This window comes from Harpia harpyja, chromosome 10 (assembly GCF_026419915.1).
Source record: "Harpia harpyja isolate bHarHar1 chromosome 10, bHarHar1 primary haplotype, whole genome shotgun sequence".
NCBI classification, from domain to species: domain Eukaryota; kingdom Metazoa; phylum Chordata; class Aves; order Accipitriformes; family Accipitridae; genus Harpia; species Harpia harpyja.
The window spans coordinates 17677847-17698878 of record NC_068949.1 but is presented as its reverse complement, the minus strand read 5'-3'; the positions used below and the strand labels follow the sequence as shown (position 1 = coordinate 17698878).

At 37.9% G+C, this 21032-nt stretch overlaps 1 protein-coding gene across 7 annotated transcripts in view; it reads left to right on the top strand.

Annotated features, from left to right (window-relative positions):
• Positions 1 to 19963, top strand: part of LOC128147260 (pulmonary surfactant-associated protein A-like) — a 31337-nt gene extending 11374 nt beyond the window's left edge. The window contains exons 1-6 of one of the 7 annotated variants that reach the window (XM_052799699.1): positions 1315 to 2194; positions 4275 to 4360; positions 5001 to 5126; positions 13046 to 13190; positions 14063 to 14140; positions 14872 to 15433. In XM_052799699.1, coding sequence (XP_052655659.1) covers positions 13061 to 13190; positions 14063 to 14140; positions 14872 to 15248 — 585 coding nt within the window. In that variant the 5' untranslated portion in view covers positions 1315 to 2194; positions 4275 to 4360; positions 5001 to 5126; positions 13046 to 13060 and the 3' untranslated portion in view covers positions 15249 to 15433. Of the gene's footprint in view, positions 1 to 1314; positions 2301 to 3123; positions 3322 to 4274; positions 4361 to 5000; positions 5127 to 10874; positions 10900 to 12083; positions 13191 to 14062; positions 14141 to 14871; positions 15434 to 19794 lie in introns of those variants that run through there. The other 6 variants (XM_052799700.1, XM_052799702.1, XM_052799698.1 and 3 more) reach the window with 6 other exon arrangements.
• The last annotated feature ends 1069 nt before the right edge of the window (positions 19964 to 21032 follow it).

Below are 21032 nucleotides of genomic sequence, written 5' to 3'. Positions count from 1 at the left end.
GCAACCTTCCCCCCTGCCCCAAGAACTATTCCCAAGCATGGTTTTGATTCAAACTTTTGTTTTGATACAACAAGGGAAGCTGAACTACTACAACCTGCTCTAGCTGAGATGGGCACAGCACTTCGTCACCAGATTTAGTTGGAAAACCTGAAACCTCTTAAGCAACATTGTAATGAATATATTGGTTACTGTCTTGCTTATCTCCTACCTTGCACTTTATGGATCCAATGACACCCGTGCAAGGGTGTCCCACTCAGAATTGGTTTGATCAATGCTACTTTGTTACAGATCACCACCTTTTAACCCCTCTATCCCCTTATGCTCTCTCCACCCTGCTTAAGCAGCTATATGCATTCACAGAAGCAAGGTAAAGAGGGTAAAGACAGGAAAAGAGAAAGGCAGGAGGAAGAAGTGATGCACTTTTTTAAACCTTTTTACCTCTTTACCTTTTATTATAGAGAGCTACAGCTAAACTGAAAAAAAAAAGGGGGGGGGGTATTAATGGTACTTCCTAAGCCTGCTAAGTAGATCTTTTATTTGTGCATCAAAAACTAGTAGAGCAAATATTATCTTGAAGCCTCAGATTGCCCTCTATGTGCTGTTATTTTCTAGTTCCTGGTATTTAGCTTGAAGCTGCAATTGCCAGCATCTGGAGAATCTCAGCTTTCTTTTTCAAGACTAAAGTGCATTTCTAGTTTTCATGACTAATGGTGAAAAAAGGTTAAAAGCCTTTCAATTGCAAAGCTCTACAAACAAAGTGAAAATGTTTGTTTCCTTTTAATCTTGTGTTTTAAAGTCTATTTTAAAGCAGAACCTGTATTTTTAACAAATGGGGATTAAGTGTTGGGAACAGTACAGCAGGATTCTGGTGAGAAAAGCTGCCAGCTCATGGCACAATAGCTGTTATAAAAGCTATTTAAGAAATGTTTCAAATGTTGTCTAGAACACTTAAGTGTATTATATATCAATTTGCTGAATATTGTACCCAACACTCCATCTCGAGTTACCAGAAGCTCTCCAGTGGTTTTGAATGCTGCAGCCCTAAAGTTTATCTTTGTCAAATGCCCTCAGTATAGTTCTGAATTTGGCCTTTGTTCTAGCATATTGTGTGAGTTGTTGTTGGAAAGTATAGTTTACATCATTCACCTCTGTTACAGTGGCACAATATGTTACTCTGGAAAGGTAAAAGAACATAAAAAAATGGGAGTTATTAGGCAGTTGAGCCCCATTTGTGTGGAAACATAGCTGGGAAAATAGATGCTAGAGAAATGTAATGCTGTAGGGCATGGTGACACTGGTATTGAAACAGTCAGGAGCACAGTTGTTCTCTCCAGGTTTTGAAAACTAAATTTTAGAAGTTAAGTATTAACTTCAGCTTTAGAGGATTGTCCAGGATAACAGTGGAAGTGGACTGACCTTGTGAAAGGGGCACTCCGTGTACCCAGCAGGCTGGGCTCTGCACAGGGCTGAACACATGTCTGAGAAGACACGGTTAGGAAAAACCTATGCTACACTTGTTTTCTAGCTTGAACCCCTGCGACAGTCTGGTAAGACAGACAAGCAACGAGACTACTTTAAAAATAAGCATATTTGAGGTGCTCTTGTGTAGATTTCCACTCCTGACAAACAAGCATATTCCTGCCTGCCAGTTGCTGATGTTGCAGGCATGTCTCTGTCACAGTCCACTCCCTTACAAACCAGAGGTTATAAGATATCACAGCCCACTTTTATAGAGGGAATGCTACAACCTGCTTCCCTCTCAGGAACGTAGGCAAGAATATTCAGAGAACAGGAAAGTATATAACTGGTGATAGATGTGAGAAAGCACCAAGGGTTTCAGGAGATGAGAGTAAGGCAGGAAAAGAAAACTATTATTAGCAGGACAACAGCTGCTCCAGTGATTTAACATACTTTTCTGAGGCTATTGGCCTAAACCTTTAGGTAAACTTCACTGTACTTGGGGTGTGTGAACTACACTGATGTGAAAAGGCTTGATTCAGTTCAGTACTTTTTTGGAAGCTCATGTCTCTGCTAAAATGAATGGGAAAAAAACAGTCAACAAAAAGGGTATCAATAGCTGTGCTGCTGTTTGTATTTCCAGAACAGTACGGATAAGCCAGCAATCTGTAACATCTTTCGTAGTCGCTGCTGCGGAGATAATATCTGAACAAGATAATGGCTATGTAGTTGCACGGTACGTACATACGTTGCGATCTGAGACAAGATGAACAGAAGTTGCTGTTTGTGCTTTTGCATTTCGGATGGAAAAAGTATGGAGATACACATAGTCCATTATACAGGTATGCATATATTTGTCATGCTTAGCAGAATGGATTTGAAATCTCTAGGCCAGGCTGTAGTTCATATTGCTTCACTAAGGATGGGATAACTGCTCTTTAACCAGGCAGTGAGCTGCTCGAACATACAGGGGCTGGATTTCTGCATGCCAGCCTCCTAGAATGATTCCTCAAATCAGAGCAGTGAATGCCAAACCAAATTTAAACATAAATAAATAAATAAAATTTAACAGGTAGCTGAAATGGTTGTTAGTAATTTTGTAGAGTTTCTCTTGTCTTACTAAGAAAAATAATGTTTAAACTTCAAAACTGCATATAAAGCTGCTATAAAGGCTGTAAGGAGTGACCCCCATGGAATAACAAAATTGTATTTTATTAGTTAAGTAGTTGACATTCATGGTTATTACATTTCTCAGAATTATTAAACATTCTCTTTGATTTGTCATGCAAGCTAAGTCTGCTGTGTTTTAATAACCTACTAAAGAGTTTTAGTTTTAATCATTCTGGCCTCAAGCAATATTCAAGATCTCCCAGTGTCTCCAGAGAGAATCTGAGGTTGTAGGGCTCTGTTCATTCCCTTTTGTTGTCTTTCTATTTCTCTGGGTCTTCACCTATTCCTTGTTTTTATCTACTAGGGGCTTTAATTAGCTAGCTAAGAAAGGAAATGCACTGCAGAGCTGAAAGAAAACAGCTGGGAGTGTATTCATGCAACTTGCACTACAGGCTGCAGTGGCTTGTACCTTGGCTTAAGGAAAATGCTAAGAAGTGACTGTTATCCTAACCAGCAACTGAAGAGCCCACCTTTTTCCCTCTTGATATCTGATTTGAGAGAAGAATTTCCTCCCAGTGATTTCTCAGACCTTCCTTCTCTAAGTTTTCCCATTCCTTATTGTGTTTCAGCTTTCTCCTCAACCTTTTACGTGCCTAAGGAAGTTTCCAAAGGACAATTAAGTACCCAATTCCCTTTGCAGGTCACTGGAAATTAGAAGATTTTAGAAGTGCAGTGTTATGTTTTAGACTCAAAGTAAGTTTCATATTCCTACCTTATTGTGTAGTGTTCCCTGAATCATTCCATTCAGTACAAAAATACTCACAAATGAATGAATATATCTGGTTCATTGTGCTAATCTTTCCAGTTCTAGGTATCAGTTTTCATGCTTTATAATCAGAACAAAAGACTCTAAGTATAGCTCAGACCGTAACAATAACAAGCAAAATGGTATAACAGGACTATAGTATTAGCGACAATGATGTAAGGATATAAACATGGTAAATGTTTGCAGGGAGAGGTCATACTTTTTATTAGGGCACCAGACATACGCCTAAAGCTTCTGTTTTGGACGTGAAGAATTCTGTGATCAAATCTTGCTGGTTTTACTATGTCAAGATGGTGAAAATATGAGTTCTCATTCTTCAGGGAGCATCTCAAAATATATGCTGAAGGATTGCAACAAGTGTTGCAAACAATGCTAATTTGGTATGAAATAAGCCATGGTTCTATTGAAAGAATTTGCTCAATTTTAACTTATTTCCTTACCCAACTGCTAATTATGAAGTAAACTTTTCCTCCAATTACATCCTCTGTATTATCTCTGTTAGTAGATGGTAGTTTTGGTCAAATCTCACTCTATAGGAAAATCCAAAGGATTTTCAACAAGCTGTGTCTATTTTTTTTAAGCATTTGTCTTGCAAAGTCTTTCAGAGAATTTAGCAAGGAAATTGGCTTGTAATTGAAGAAGAAAACTATAAACATCTTTCAAAATATCAAAACCCTTTTTAGTCTAAGAGTTTTGAAAACTTAGTAATAAACCAAATTACTGCAGAAAACTACAAAATAACTCTCTTTAGTATTCAGGCTCCAGAATATCCTGTTCTGGATGCCCAGCTACAGTCAGGGAATGCTCAGGGTGGAAGCAAAAGGGTTTTAATAAATATATGCACGTAGCTGAGCTTTTCTTTTCTCTTCTTCTCTTACAGGAATCTTCCAAAAATATTTCTACACTGAAGCCTCTGCAATGACTGCACCTTGCATAGTTCTAAGTCAGCTCAGGTATCAACGAAAGGTATAGAGATTAATCTGCTTTCTTGGACACTTCAGTCTATGGCCTTTCCTTGGTATCTCAGTGCTCTAGCTATCCTGCCAGCAATATCCAGCATGGCTAGTTTGAAGCTGCCGGGGATTTACGGGCAGAAGGTGTAGCGCTGTCAACTGGGGCAACGCGCCTTTGCTGAGTTACACTGCTGCTGCAAGGCAGAGCGCGATGCAGCAGCTGAGCACAGCAAGGGCTGGGGCCCCGAAACGCCTCTTGCTGCTGCTGACTGATCCCTCCTGGCCCCGGGGAGCGAGATCCGCTCCTCCGGAGATGAAGCTCAAAACCGCTGCGCGAAATTGCAGGAGCTGGATGGACACATGGCTGTGCTTCACCAGCCCAGTCAGGTGCTCTGCTTCTCATGGAAACTGAAATAATGAAGTCCCTTAATATCTATCTGCTACCAAAGAGAAATAAAGTAGTTCCTCTATGCTTTTGCACTAATTAGAATCTAAACATGCGCCATTACAAAAGAAACAGATTCCATATATTAAATACTATGTGCTTCAAACAAACAACACAATCAGCTTAAACATACAGAATTCTGTGTTCAATCTCCTGAAAAGTTCTGTGCAAGATGAAATTCTGTAATACCTATTGTCTTAATTTTCAGCTCATAACGGCAGTAACAACAACGATATGTGGTGTTTTCTGGGAATTCATTACCAGTTGGGGTCTCTTCAGTAAGATGCAAAGCAGCTTCATTTTACTGTGACCATCAGACCTTAACAGCAGCTTGGTGAGTTTATTATTTTCATTTGTAACCCTGTATTTTCTGCCATGCATTTTCAGTAACAAGTTTCTCCCAAGGAGTTTGAGTTTCAATTGCAAATAAAATGTTGACCATGCTTTTGGATACACATGTTGTAACACTTATCAGCGAGACATTAGATGGGCCATTTCCCAGCAATAACAACATAATAACAGCTTAGCAGGACTTTTTTGCTATCTGCAGGCTAGATTATCTTTATTTTAAATTGATAACAAGGGCCAGGTGGCTGCTTATAAGAGCAAGATATAAATTACAAGCATATGTTTCCAAGGCAATGTTGGCCAGTGGCTGTTCAAGCATAAATTGCTTCCTATTACTACTTCTGATAGGAGGGACATGGTACAGTTGATCTCCATGGGAACACAGTATAGTAGGACACCTCTATGATTACTCTTTGCACTACTTCCAGTAAAAAAAGGCAATATGTACTCCATCATGACACTACTAATTGATATTGCAGTGGGTAATTTTGTTGTGGTGTTGACCAAGGATTAGGAATCATCTCCCATACTGTTGTGTAGTAGTCCCATAGAGGGCTATGTGCTTAGCATGGAAGATGTAAGGAGGAATTATAGTCAGTAATATGGCCTACAGGATAGAAAAGTGAACTGATACTTTGGCAAAAATGGGCTTCCTCAATGATCCTAGGGATAGCATCTCTCTAAACTTCAGTTTCTCTAGCTGTGAAACAGGTAAGATACAGACCTTCTGGAAATCATTATTAGGTTGTGAAGTTAGAATGAGATTGTTTCTGGGTTTCTGTTTGTTTCTAAAAAGACAAGACAAAAGCTGATTACAGTATGGTTAAATTTTTACTAAACCTGGAGAGAGAACATGGGAAGGGAGAAGGGGAGAGTACTTGTCCTGCCTGAAGGAAGGAAGAAAGAAGGCTGTGTCTCAAAATCTGCCATGTTATGTCAAAGCAGGAGCTGCTTGCTGCATTTGTTTTAATGTGCTCTAGTAGATTTTCTCTCTTTTTTTTTTTTCAAGGCATAGAAATAATGGTTCAGTCAAAATGACTTTTCTAGCTTACCATTTTCATACAATCCAAGAGGCTGCTTTAATGATGTCCTGGAGGATGGCTATGAATCTGTAGTTTAAATCAATTGCTTCAAGTATATGAGAAAGAAAGAACTGGATAGAATCTGAAAACAAAAGACAAGTAGTTCTTCTGTTAACATAGTTTTAAGGTTCTAAGTGTTTGGTAGGTTTCATGATTTAACCCCAGCCAGCAACTAAGCACCACACAGCCGCTCACTCACTTCCCCCCCACCCAGTGGAATGGGGGAGAGAATTGGAAAAAAAAAGTAAAACTCGTGGGTTAAGAAGAGTTTAATAGGTCATAAAGGAAGAAAATAATAATGATAAGAACAATAAAATGACAATATTAATAATAAAAGGATTGGAATATACAAAACAAGTGATGCACAATGCAATTGCTCACCACTCGCTGACTGATGCCCAGTTAGTTCCCGAGCAGTGATCCCCCCCAGGCCAACTTCCCCCAGTTTATATACTGGGCATGATGTCACATGGTATGGAATATCCCTTTGGCCAGTTTGGGTCAGCTGCCCTGGCTGTGTCCCCTCCCAACCTCTTGTGCCCCTCCAGCCTCCTTGACTTTTGACTAAACACTAGTTAGCAACAACTGAAAACATCAGTGTGTTACCAACATTCTTCTCATGCTGAACCCAGAACATAACACTATACCAGCTACTAGAAAGAAAATTAACTTTATCCCAGCCAAAACCAGGACAGCAGGAAAGAACCATGCCTGTTTATTTTTAACTAAAGCTCTGAAAAACCTGGTCATCCCTTTTCTTGATAGTATAGTTTGAATTTGCTTTTCCTAGAATGGAAAATAGATTGAAAGGGTTGTGGAGTTTTTTAATTGAATTGCTTGAAGGCTTTTGTTTCTTTTTTTGTCTGAAGCTTACATTTTCTATACTTTGCAAGAACAATGTTATGCAAGGGCTGTTCAGTACAGTCTGGTGGAGCCAGGTCTTTAAAATCTGATACTCCAAGCTCTGTTCCCCATCTCTGCTGTCCTCTCTTTAGGAACCTCATCATCTATATTCATCATTCCTTCTCCACCATCCACCTGCTTACACTTAAACATAGAAATCTCTGCTCTGGAATCCATTCTTCAAAGTAACAGTGTATTATTAAGCTGACAGCATGTCACTGATACTGTGTTTGTTCATAAATATAAATATATCTCATCAGCAATGACATTCTTCCTGTAAGATGCTTACCCTCAAGTTAAAGTGGCATAAATCTAGAGTACACACAGCAATAATACAAATTTTAAGACCTATCCACAGCAGAACTTGTATTCTTTCAGTATTAGCAGTGTAGTAAGAAGGTACCATACTCTCTACATTTTTCATCCTATTCCTGCATCAATGCACTGTAAACTACCATAAAAATTATTTTATCAGTGTTTCTTATTTTCCAAAGGCAGGGGGACTGTTGACCTTCCCATATTTATTGCTTGGATTTGTCTCAATAAAATTAGACTACAGGTGGAGAGGAGGCAGTGCTTTACCCATTGGATTGTTCATTACTTACTTAATTGGTGACATATGTTTAGTTCCCTATATTTCTGATGAGGGCTTAAGCTGATGCCAATGAGTCTTCTTAAAACTGACTATAAGCACCTAAGGCTGGATGATTTTAAGATCTGTAGCAGCAGAGCAAATAGATTACAGTGGAAATACTGGACAAATATAAAAAATGAATGTTGTTTTGAACAAGGTAAAGGATGGAGAATTGACCACACCTGCTTACCATGCAGATGCTGTGCCAAGGACAAGCTCAGAGATTCGATATCAGGAACTTGCAGCACAGTGACACATTTAAGATTAATGTCTCACAGACTGCTAAAATAAACTAGTATGGCTGTACAGCACTGCATTTTACGTGAAAGAGTGCAGCATAGCTTTATGCAGATTGGACTATGATAAGGTTGTTAGTAATCAGCTCATTTCAAAACAGTGTGCTGAGCAAAATGCAGAGTTCACCTTGTTTCCTGAAAATTAGAAGTTTGAAAGCTATATAAAATTGGCTTTAGTTTTGAAACCATCTTGGGAGTTATTAGTTTTCACATTACTTTTTTGAGGTTAGCATGCACAGCTGCTATACAAAGAAGCAGTCTTTCTGGGTACACGGTATCTTTGAAAATCAGATTCTTTTTTTTTTTCCCAAGTTTTCCTTTGCTAATAGTTGAGCAGGCCTTTGTGGCGTTTGGGTTTAATTTGCTGGCATTGATGACACGGCCTATTTAATGCATTAGTGGGAATCTTAATTGTTCTACTTCTTAATGACAAAAAGAAGGATGCAGTATCTGGGGCCCACTGAAACCATTAGAGCTCCCTGGCTAGGTTCTGTGGGTGTTATGCAGCTAAAGATCTTCAGCCATTACCACACAGGTTTACCTGTAAATTTCAGAATACCAAGCCTTGTAGCTATTCTCCAGGAGTGCCAGGTTGCAGAAAAAATATTTACTTTCTCTCTTCCTTATTCTAGTATATTTGTTTTCCCTAATTCTCTGCCACGTAACTAAGAAAAGTAAATCTAATGACTAAGTAAGTAACCTCTCATGTTGGATTATGGTTTAGATTTCTTATCAGCTTCCATTGTGTAAGTGTAATTTGACTCCTCATGGGAGAAGAACTGTTATCAAATTTATGTTTCTTTGAAAGTTTTGGTAAAAGATAGTAATTTATAAAGTTTTTCTACATCTTAAGCCATGTTTTGCTGATGCCACACTTTCCTGAATGGACAGATAGTGTGTAGCTGGTGGGGCTTTACTGACTTCCCTGATTAATGTTTTCAATTCTTTAATTAATTTTTTTTTAAAGTATAAACTGTGTTAGGTGGAAGAAATAGTACAAATCTGCAAAGATTTATCATGTTGTTCATATATTAAAGTTGCATGTATATGCATGGGGAGGATGTACGTGGGTAGAGATACCACAGAACAGAATTAACCATTACAACTCTTGCAGAATTGCCTGGAAACTGCATCTATATGAGATTGTGTTCTGGTAAGCTAGATTCCCAAGAACTTGGGCACCTAATCATTTAAAATACTGATTCTCAAAGTCTGGATCCATTAAGTTCCATCTTGCAATTGCAAAAATTTCTTAGAGCTGTAGGTACCCTGGAGGTCTGCTGCCATTCAGAAACAGAATTACCCATGTCTTAATTGTGCTGAATTGCCTGGTATCTGTGCTATTCCCAAACTGCAGGAGGATTCAGAAACAAAGTATTTTACCTACGGGATACTATCTAATGCACATCTTCTATGCTTAACACCAGTTCTTTTCATCTACCTCATCTGGACTACAGGAAGAAATAGTTGCAACAACTGGTGGGACTAGAGGTTTTGTAATTCAAAGCTTTGCTGCATATCAGGTAGAGGAAGGACTTGAAGATAGATTGTTTATAACATACATTTGTGAGTGTTAATTGATCATTTGCTGAAAAGGACACTGATGTCCCCTCAGTTTAGTTTTGATTGGATTGTTTTTTTTTTTTTTTTGAGAGGGAAGACAGACCATGCTGAGCACTTTTAACTGCAAAACAAGGCTCACAGTTGTGAATCAAAGTGAATTTAAGTGACAGAGTTTCTTCATTCAGTCAGGGGTTCCTAAACATATCTCCCCCATGGTATTTTCTCTTAGTTAGGTCAGCCAGTTGATATGAGACATATCTTTATTGTTGAACAAGGAGCCTAAAGATGTTAGCTTGCAGCTGTCAGTTCTGCTGGGTAGAAAGACACTATCATCATGAGCATGACAACAAAACTTCAGTAGTTTTAGTGAAATGCAAATGAAAAGTAGAAACCCTTCTACCCTTAAGAGATCACAGCATAAAGTGGCAAAACAGAGAAAAGCTGTGAAGCAGAGGTATTTCCATCTTACAGGTGAGGGACTGATGTGCTGGCTTGCCGAGGTTCATAAAACAAATCTCAGCTAGGATCAAACATGAATGTCCTTACAGTAGAAAGCATCAGAACTAGAAGGAAGTTGCTCATGCGATGCCAATCTTTATTGCTGGGAAACCAGAGGACCTGGTTTCTGGTTTACTTGAACATGTCCATTTGAGGATTTTTTGTGTGTATACAGACTTTTCCAGGATCCATCTCTGACCAAGTGAAGATCAGCTGTACTCTACATGCAAAAGAGACCAGATGCTCACAGAAACATTAAACATACACACAGCTAGAAAATGATATTAAGGTAAGGTAAGTACATCAGCTACAGAGATGGGAAGCAAAGTTTAGAATTCTGATTATCAGGTCAGACTCTCATACCTACCTCTGGAAGGTAACGTGCTTCCCTAATGAACAAGAGCACCTTTCTTTCTACAAAAGCCACTGCTGGTCATATGCTTTTTTAATTTTTTAAAACAAGAAAAAATTGTTACAGTTTCAGTTGGAATCACCAAAAGTTTCTTTACATTTTGTATGTGTCTACAACTCTGGAGTTATCTGTTAGTTCTAGATTGCTTTTTCTCCAATTTTGGCTTTCTATTCTTATAAAAGAAAAAGAAATTTCTCAACCCTTAAAATTGTTCTCAGTATTTGCATAACAAGTGTGTAAGCAAAACTCAAAAGGCTCATTCGTGCCCTTATTATCCAGTCTCCACTTCAGTGTCATTTAACAAACAAACATGACACTATATAAAGGGGACTTGTGCAAACTGCTCTTTCACTTCACTTTGAAGCAGAAGGGTAAGTTGAATTTCCTTTTAATAAATCACAAGGAACTTCAGCTAGAAGGCAAACTTGTTCCTTTTCATTTCCATGGTCATATATACATTTTTAAATTAAGTTTTCCTTTATTAGTATTTTTTACTTTGCCTATATTAGTGAGGAGATGCCTGAAGGACACCAGATTGTAATGACTGATGAAGGTCATTAGAACCAGATTAAAACTGAAGAGCTGTTTTTTCCATTTTGCTATATAACTAACTGACCAGGACTCTGCCTCTGCATCATAATCCAATTATGAGGGGGATGCAGTAGTCCATTCAAATGTAATTCCCTGAACAATCAGCACCAGATGAAGAGCACCTTTTGTAATTGCATTTTTTTATCTCAGGGACATAAGTATTCCTAGCCATCCAAGGTAGGTTTCTGTTACAGACTTTAACAATCTGCTGAGTCATTGGCCAGCATTGTCAGAGGCGTCCGCTAGCCTTCAATATAGTAAAGGGTAAACAACTTGAGACACTTCAGATGCAACACAAGAACCTCAACAGCACTTTTAATATAGCACATGTGTTCTCAGGTGGATTTGAAATTTCCACTTCTTAAAGTGGAAATTCTTGACCATGAGGAATCGACACTGCTATTACTTAAACAGATTCTATATGCAGCAAAATGCTGAAATTTGACATAATTGAATATTCTTATGTTCAAGGGTATGTCCCACTGAATTGATGGTTATGAGACATTCCTCTAGAAAAACAAGTACACTTTGCCCTTAAAAATAGTTCGTATTGGTGCAGATTTAGAATAATGTCAAAAGCCTTCTATGATAGAGTCAGTCTGGAAGATGTAAATAATACCTTTTTTTTCAAAGCTTAGTCCAGTTTTAGTGTATCCATTTAATAATAAACTAATATTTTGATGCTGCTTGGCATATATGCTTTGAAACAAACATCTTGTTTTAGCTGATGAGCCAAGGTGTTAATAATCTTGCAGCATTCAAGCTAACCAAGATTTTATTCTCAACTTTAAGTGGAGCTGGATTCAGAACATATTTTTCAATTAAAATGATCTTGTCAATTCTGAATTTTTTTAAGGATGGAAGTTTTTAAGAGAGTGTAGTACATGATCCTCTCTAATTCATGCTAAAAGAAAAGTGAAGTCATGGGTGTTAAGTTAATTAAGTTACCTGTTTTGTATGAGAGTCAACCCATCAGGGTCTTCTCATTAGAAAGGGATACCTATTCTGGCATCTTGAACCTTTCTTTATCTCTCATTATTTTAAGTGAATAATGCCAACAACTGGCTATCTCTATACCATAGTGTCTTATAGTCCATCAATCAGTTCAGGTTTTGTAACTGCACAGCATTACCAATGCTGCATTGTAAACCCATGATCTGTAGTTTCAGAGTGCTTTTTAGTCATGATATCTCAGCACTGAGATTATAACCCTACTTAATGTTATAGCTGAAAGGATAAAATAAGATGAACAGGCCTATTGCCAACCAGAAAAAATGCATTTTCTACAAGACTAAATCTGACGTTTTCAAGCTTCTGGAATTTTGTTCAAAACAAGATAGGAATGTCAATTGAGCTATAAAATTTTGCCCATGTGTAAAAGACTATCAGTCTGCTTATTTCAAATAAATGTGCTTAAATAGTACAGTGCTTAAAGAGAGTGCTAACTAGCTCCAAACCATCACAACCACCACTGTAACAGATTGTGCCTTTTAGGTTAGTAGCATGTGCATCTATGTTTCATTGAGTGATTATAGTCCCTACAGACAACTAATGGCTTAAGCATGATCAGTTACATCTGAGCCCATCATTTCTCAAGGATTAATCCAACAACAAATAGTCAGTGATAGCAAAAAGGATGATTTGTCTTCACTACTCCCAAACATGTAGCTGTCATTCTGTAATAAGCATATCAATCTATATCAGTCTAGAAACAGTTTTGTGTATAAGCTATGCAATGGTAGCAAAATAAATCTGGGAAATCTCTTATACCTGAACTATAGACTTTATTTAAACAAGGAAAGAATGTAAATTTCAAGAAGGGACAAATGGGGGGGGGGGGGGAGAGAAAATTATTCAATTATATAAGCCAATGCCTACAATTCCTTACAGAATCACTGCCTGACAAATATGTGGGTTTTCTTACAGCTGACTTGGGCAATCATGTTGTCTTACTCATTCTACATGCTCACAGCAGTAGCTGCTTTTCTAGTGACTTGCCATGCACTGTGTAAATGTCCAGGACCTGGACTGTCTGGGAGAGATGGTCTAAAAGGACAGCCACATCCACCACGTAAGTAAACTTCCCTTTTTTTGCAACAAATCCATGTCATGAAGGCTATATGAATAAAAACAGTTAACACAGAAGGGCACATGCCCTCAAGAAAGCAGCTGTGTTTAGCAGAGGAGGGAAAACTGAATGGAGGAAATGGTCAGTTTAATTTTTTTTTTCCTAAAAGATAGGCCTCATCTCTCTTCTGGCAGAAGAGGGAAAATAAACAGGTTAAACGTATAAATATATATAAATACATATATAATCTTTGTAGTGCTTTTCCATTGACTTTCCAAAGGGAATTGCTTCTTTCACAGCAGAAGCTTTTTCTTTTTTTTTCAAGTAGGAAGAAAATGTTTATTCCAGTATTTACAAGTGTAATTAAAAAGCTTCTGGCACGTTTCTCTAGTATTCAAAGATAGTATGTACAAAAGTAGTCTGGTAAGGAACACACTTGGCACTGTATAATTTTCCTTCTATGTAGAAATGCTTTCTTCAGGTCTGTTACCAAGGTTAAAGCACTATCAAAGTTATTCATAGATGTAACATTTCAGTTTGAGACTATTCGAATTAAACAAATTCTGTTTGGCAAAGCCACTTTCACAGACACGACAAACATAAGGCTTCAACCTAGAAAAATTAATTTTCTTCTGTGCAGAGGGGGATTACCAGCATTTCAGAGGTTAGAGGGTTTTATTTGTTTGCTTTAATATAGGTTAATAACAGTGTGGAGAACACTGGAAAAATATTTATTTTACCCCAGATGATGTTAAAAAAAAAATACATTGTGTGCTAGTTAGTTTTAGAAAATGATTAGTTTTATCCAAGGAGTTGTTCCTATCACAGCAGAGCCTAGTTTTGCTTGATTGTATAACTTATTTTTATCTGTGTAGGTCTATCTGATTCTCAGGACACCAAATTCTACGATGTTTTAGTAAATTTGAAACACCGACTTTCCAGACTTGAAGGCGGTAATTTTTCCCGTTTTTACTTTTTCAGCTTACAATTGGTTTTAAGTGTAGTAGGCAAAATTAATTATAGAATCATGACTTGCAGGGAAGAAATCACACTTGAAAATTGTACTATATCCCAAACCTTCATTTTCTCACCCAAAACAAGGAAGATCAGGACTCATTTTCCCTGGAGAAGCAGATTTCTCTCAGGAACACTAATGCACATTTATTCAAATCTGATTTATTAAAAAAAAATTCCAAGGGGTGTTGCACTTTCCACATGGATTCATGGGACCTTGTCAGCCTTGTGCCACATTACTAGAATTTTTATCTATCAGCACCCAGATTGCTAAAGGTGGTAGATTGTTTTCTACTGAGAAGGAAGTAACAAAAATTATCATTTCTGTTTCACTTGCTCAAATTTGAAGCAAATTGATCCTCTTTAGAGAGTACACACAATATAATAGGGCTGATATAGTGTATGCAGCAAATGTCAGTGGAGCATCCTTGTCTTGGAGAAGGCAATGACAGATGGTCACAAGCAGCATAACAATATACTTAGTGAACAACTAGTGAATTGGTAAAATATTGAACATCTTTATTCCTCTTCATCCTTTACTCTCGTTCTTGCCCTCTATACCACTTTTAAATTTCTCTTCATCTCTTGATTTCTCTTTCTTTGCTTTCTCATCAATATGCCATAGGAAATTGAAAAAGGTAACTAGATTTTTTTTCTTCTCATGTTTTAGTGCTTGCTTTGAAAGAGAAAATAAGAGAAGTAGGAGAGAAAATGCTTGCCAGCAATGGGAAGCTAGTTGATTTTGCATCTGCACTACAATCCTGTGAAGAAGCTGGAGGAACTCTTGCAACTCCCACAAATGAGGAAGAGAATAAAGCTATTTTGGGTATTGTGAAACAGTATAACCAATATGCTTACTTGGGCATTAAAGAGGGTGAGATTTCAGGTCAATTTAAGTATATAAATGGCATGCCTCTGAATTATACCAATTGGCACCGATATGAGCCTAATGGCAAAGGGAGAGAAAAATGCGTGGAGATGTACACTGATGGGAGCTGGAATGACAAAAAATGCAACCAGTATCGCCTCACAATCTGTGAATTTTGAAGAATGGCCTTTCAGCCACCTCAAAGCATGGAGACAATGAAATATCCCATGCATCAGGCTTATGCTATTTCTGCAATTATTCTATGTCAGAGAATCTAAAATTAATCATATTACAGCATTTCCTAACCTTAAGAAAATGCCAGATGTTGTAGGTGATTAACTTAATTAAAATGTGCCTAATCTGATGTGTTCATCTTTTTTGGAGGGTTGGGAATAGCTCAGAATTCATTTTTCATGGCAGACTGTCTCTGTGCACTGTGAAGATTCGAGGAAAATTCCAAGGCTTGACTTGGGATATTGGAAAAATCTGAAGTTAAAATTGCCCATGTCTTCACAGTGGAAGCATTTGCAAGTATTTAATAGTTTCTGCCTTAAGAGATGCACAGAGGTTGACTTCACTGGAGCAATTATGGCCTCAGGCTTTGTACACCTCTGAGTTATATAGGGCTTGTATTATGTCATGTTGAAACCTGCACCGGTTCGTTCAGCATCCATATTTAACTCTTGTTTTATAAAACTATTAACAGTACCTGTTACAATTAATTTCCTTAGTTTCAGAAGCTACTTTCTATAAAACACTAAGATAATAAGCATTTTATTGCTAAAACATCACATTCCCTCATAAAACTATGCCCATTGCAGTGTTAGAATGCCACCTGTCTTCTCCCAAACCACTGAAAAACCACATACTATTTGGGGGGAGCAGGTAAGATGGGAAGTTCAATCAGTTCAAACACAAGCTATTTCTCTGCTGATGTCATGCCAAGCAACCACACAGTCAGACCATGACTCAAATCCGCTAGGATCAAGAAGCATCTTTTCACAAAATGTTTCCACCACTACTCGGTTTGGGTAGCCGGTGAGCAGTGGGAGCTCAGTAAAGTACCACAAGTAGCAAATTCTCACACGCTTACCTTGCAGTGAGGAAGTCCTAGGCTCATCCATTATCATTTTCACACCACCTGAGGGGGAAAAAAAAAAAAGGAAGCACTGGAGTTAAAATACGCACCTAAACACTTCATCTTTTCCTCCTCCCCCACATTTGGCTCTGCACAGGGAGCCCATAGGAACCTGGACTTGAGTCTGGGTGGTGTTGTCCCTTGCCTCTAGCCTACACTGAGGAAGAGATGGGATCTATTCACATGGTCATTTCAAGCCCCCTCAAGTAGCAAAGCTTTAGCATCTTCAGATGCAGGAGATAAGGGGATACTTTTGGCAGCGGAGGATTCATGTCCAGCATTGCATACAGCACTCCAGCTGATCTGAGAGTGGACAGCGACTTTAAAATGGGAAAAGTACACCCAGGACCATGTGAACCTGCTTTACAAAATAGCTCCCTTTGAGACCTATGACCATGATACCATTTTGGCCAAAAATTTCAAATAGGAAGGGGATAGATCATGCCATGAAAAAAATTCTGACTTTCAGGTTACTTTGGGAAAATATAAGGCTAAACTAATACCTTTTCATTTTCCTAGGCTTAGCTCTGACCAGCTGCACTAAATCTGCTAGAAAGAGTTGAAGGTTTACTTAAAACTACCTCTACCTCTCATGTTTTAATTATTAGTATTTTAATGAATAAACCTTGTTAGCAATTTTTTAATCTTTCGACCATACAGATTCTTTGTTAGAACAAGGTGATTACCTGGCATAAGAAGGCATCATGTTGAAGAAAGAGACCAAAAAAAAAAATCATTCTACTAACATGATCTTTTATTACCTGAACCAAATTCACATATTCATTTAGATAGATCTCCAACTGGATCTGGAATATTCTATTCCTTTAGTTAATCAACAACTCATTTCCACCACATTTGTGGTTACAAAGTGACTATACAAATTTCTTGTTAAAATCCTTAACATGTAAAATCTTATAAATGGCTTAACACAATGTATCACCTATCTCTAAACAGATTTAGACTTCAAGACACTTGGGTGCTTTCTATCCAGCTAAGAAAAATAATATTATTTTTTCAGTCAAAGGCTAATTTTTGTTACATCAATAAGCAAAGCATCTAGGCTAGGTCTCAGAGTCCAATTTCTTTCTGCTTAAGCCATCACTATTGGGGGGGGGGGGTGGAATCAAACACACACATGCTGCTTAAAAATAAAAACTCAGATCCCATCAAAGAACTGCTAGGCAGCACTTTCCCCTCTATGGTTCACACAGATCTGTAACATTTCAGGTAACTGAACGAAGCTCCTCAGTTATTTTCATAAAATATCTCCATATAACATCATACTCAGTTCTTCTCTTGCTGTGCTCTAGCCTTCCCCTTACACCATTCTGAAGCAGCCCTCCTTGTTCTGTGGCTGAAGTCTTCACTATGCCTCATACATAAAACTGAGGATATCAAGGGGACATCTGCCAGGTTTCTGCCGCCTTTATAAAAAGCTATGTCCACATTCTTTTGTATGACCTTTTATCTCCTAACTTCAATGAACTTCGGGGGGGGGGGGGGGAAGTCCAGTGTCAACCATCATATGTGGAAGAAATAAAATTCCCTAATAAAAGCAATATTCTATGGACAGACTTGGAATGTGTTTGTATCTCATGGGAGTCATATGCGGTAATTAAAATCCTGGTGAAGGTACATACTCAGTAGAACGTTCTTGATTATTCTTTGTCGTTCCACAGAGGAACAGAAAAAAGTATCCATAAATCATTATTTTGTTCTTTTAGATGGCTTTGTGTGCATGTATAACCCTATCAATTTAAACCCTCAAATGCTGTTTAAAACACTTATAAGCATTTCAGTCTATTTTTTGCGAAGGATCCAAATTCTGCATTTGTGTATTAATGGATATTTTTTAAATGGACAGAGAGGTCAAGCACAAGAAGAAACAGAATAAATTGTTTCTCTGTTCTGTTACTGTAGGATAAATAATTTTGATAGAATCTTTCCTTAAAAATCTAATCAGCAAAAATAATCCTTGGTGCATAATGAGCAGACCAGGAAAAATCCAGGTTAGTCTTTTTTCTTAATTTAGAATAACTTGCCACAGAAAAGCAACCTAACAGTAAGATCTTTAATTCAGAAAATAACTCATTCACTTCTCAAATGCTATAAAAGCATATTTTGAGAATTAAGTTCTTAGTATATGTTAATAGGTCACAAAACTTCAGTCCCTTCTGAAGCAAATGGATTGCATATCACATAAGAGAAATTTAATACAATTGTTATTGCAGTATATTTAAAAGTGAGAGGTTTGTCTGACCATAAAAGTGATGGATATTGATTTCAGAGAATTCTCTCTGGTCTAGAGTGATATCCTCTTTTATAACTGTATAATTTAATTAGGTGTTTTAGCTTAGAAATACTATTAGCAATTTTGAGCACTTAGAACCTTTCCCCTGCCAATCCCTACCATATGTAAAGAAATTGACCTTTGATTACAGCAAATAAGTATTTTTCTGTGGCTTCCTGATTTTTGTAGAAATTTGATTAAAAAAACCCACCAAGCCCCATGGTTCTTGGGAAAATTGAGTTCAAATTAAACCTTATGTGAACATAGTAACTGGCAGGATGTGACACAGGCTGGCAGGGCTACCTTATCTTGTATAAACTGTGACCAGTGCCTCCTTTATTTAATTTTTTTTTTTTTTTTAATTTTGAAGCCAAATTTAAAGAATAATTACATTATTCCTCTGTTCTTTTCCAGAGGAAAGTACATGTGTGTTCACAAAATACCAGTACCTGCTGCCACAATATGCTAGCAGTGCTGCAAATACAAAGTAGGGTAAAGATTAATCACACATTTTACATTTATTTGCAGCTTTTCTTTAGAAGTACAATAAGTGCAAATAGGAAAAGAAATATTTGCCACCAGGAAATTTGTTAGCTGGTTTTGAAACCACACTGAAGTGGTAGAAAGACTAATGGCTCTATTACAATGTTTATGAACCAGAGGAAAAAAATGTTCTTGGGAGTGTTGTGTAATGGTATAATAGACATGTTTGTCTGGACCTCAAAACGTCAAATTACAAGTGATTTTCTACCAGAAGTTGAAATGTACTGTTATAAAATCATATTAACCTACAGTTATACAAACATACCTGGGTTTAAAGCACAATCAATACAGGATGCTTGGAAATTAGAGTAAGCATCTTTAAAAATTATAAGTGGACTTCAATTTGGTTTGAAGTCCCTGTTAGGAACCCAGGGTTTGGCAGAATTTGGCTCAAGGGTGAAAAGCCAGGTGCGATGTCAGGTGAAACCTGGAATGAAACCTTCACCCATCTCTGCCCTTGTGGCTCAGGAGCCAAAAGCAACTGCACAGCAAGGGCACCTTAACCCTTGAGGAGGCTGCAGTGATGGTAATTATGGTAGTAAAGACTGCAGTGACCCATTTAACCTTCTTCTACAGATCATGGAGGAAAACTGCAGAATATATAGAATAATAGTTTCATCTGGTTCATGAATATGAGGGTTTTTCTCTCTCCCATTAGAATGCTATTTTGCTCTTAACTATTGAAGAGATGAGATATTTTCTTGCTTTCTATTTGTTATAAACACAAAACCCTATTTCTTTCTGTGTTTTTCAGCTGAGCTGCACCAAGTGACATATCAGAGACATCTAGTGACCTCCACTTGGATCCTTCACACTTAACTTGTCAGTGGAACAAGATGATGGTAGCATTTACAAGCACTGATCACACTGTCTACAGGTAAAATTAAGACTTTCTGCTCTAAAATGCTGCTCATAATTAAAAAAAAAAAGCCATGTTGAAGTTTGTCATAGCAAGTGTCCATATCTTACTGAATTCTTTGCTGCCTGTTTTTAAAGCTCAGCAAAAATAGCCTCAGCCCTCCTCTGAGAAGGGGAGACACTAGGTTCCATAAGCTGTGCTCTTTCTGATATTCCCAGGCATAAGGGAGCTGCTGGGGACAGTCTGACAATTATTTGGAAGGGAAAAGGAAATGCAGAAAGCACAGGACTAGGTGGTAGCAAGGTAGGATGGAAACATCAGCAGACCAGCACAAAATCAATGTAAACAGAAAATATAAGTAAGTGGGGTTGGGGCCATTTAAAAACAAACAGAGAATAAGAAAAGAATTTTCAAGGTTATTTGAGGATGACTAGCACTGTGAAAAAAAAAAACTTTCAGCAGGTTAAGTATACAAAGGAAAGGCTAACCAACAGGCTCACCGAAGGAACACACAACTACTTTCATAAACTGAAATTCAACTCTAGTGTCTATATTTCCCATGTGCCACAGGACAAACTGTCAGGGACGACGGCCGGCTTGGCTGAAAAGGGAGCTTTTGCTGGGACTCAGGAAAAGAAGGAGAGTTTACCGTCTTTGGAAGAAAGGGCAGGCAACTCAGGAAGAGTACAGGGATCTTTTTAGGTCATGCAGAGAGAAAATTAGAAAGGCAAAAGCTCAGCTAGAATTCAATCTGGCCACTGTCATAAGAGATAACAAAAAAAATGTTTTTACAAATATGTTAACAACAAAAAGAGAGCCAAGGAGAATATCCATCCTTTATTGGATGCAGAGGGGAACATTGCCACCAAAGATGAGGAAAAGGTTGAGGTACTTACTTAATGCCTTCTTTGCCTTAGTCTTTAATAGTGAGACCAGTTATCCTCAGGGTACTCAGCCCCCTGAGCTGGAAGACAGGGACAGAGAGCAGAATATACCCCCCCATAATCCAGGAGGAAGTAGTTCATGACCTGCTACACTGTCTGGACACTCACAAATCTATGGGACCAGATGGGATCCATCCGAGAGTACTGAGGGAGCTGGCAGAGGAGCTTGCCAAGCCACTCTCCATCATT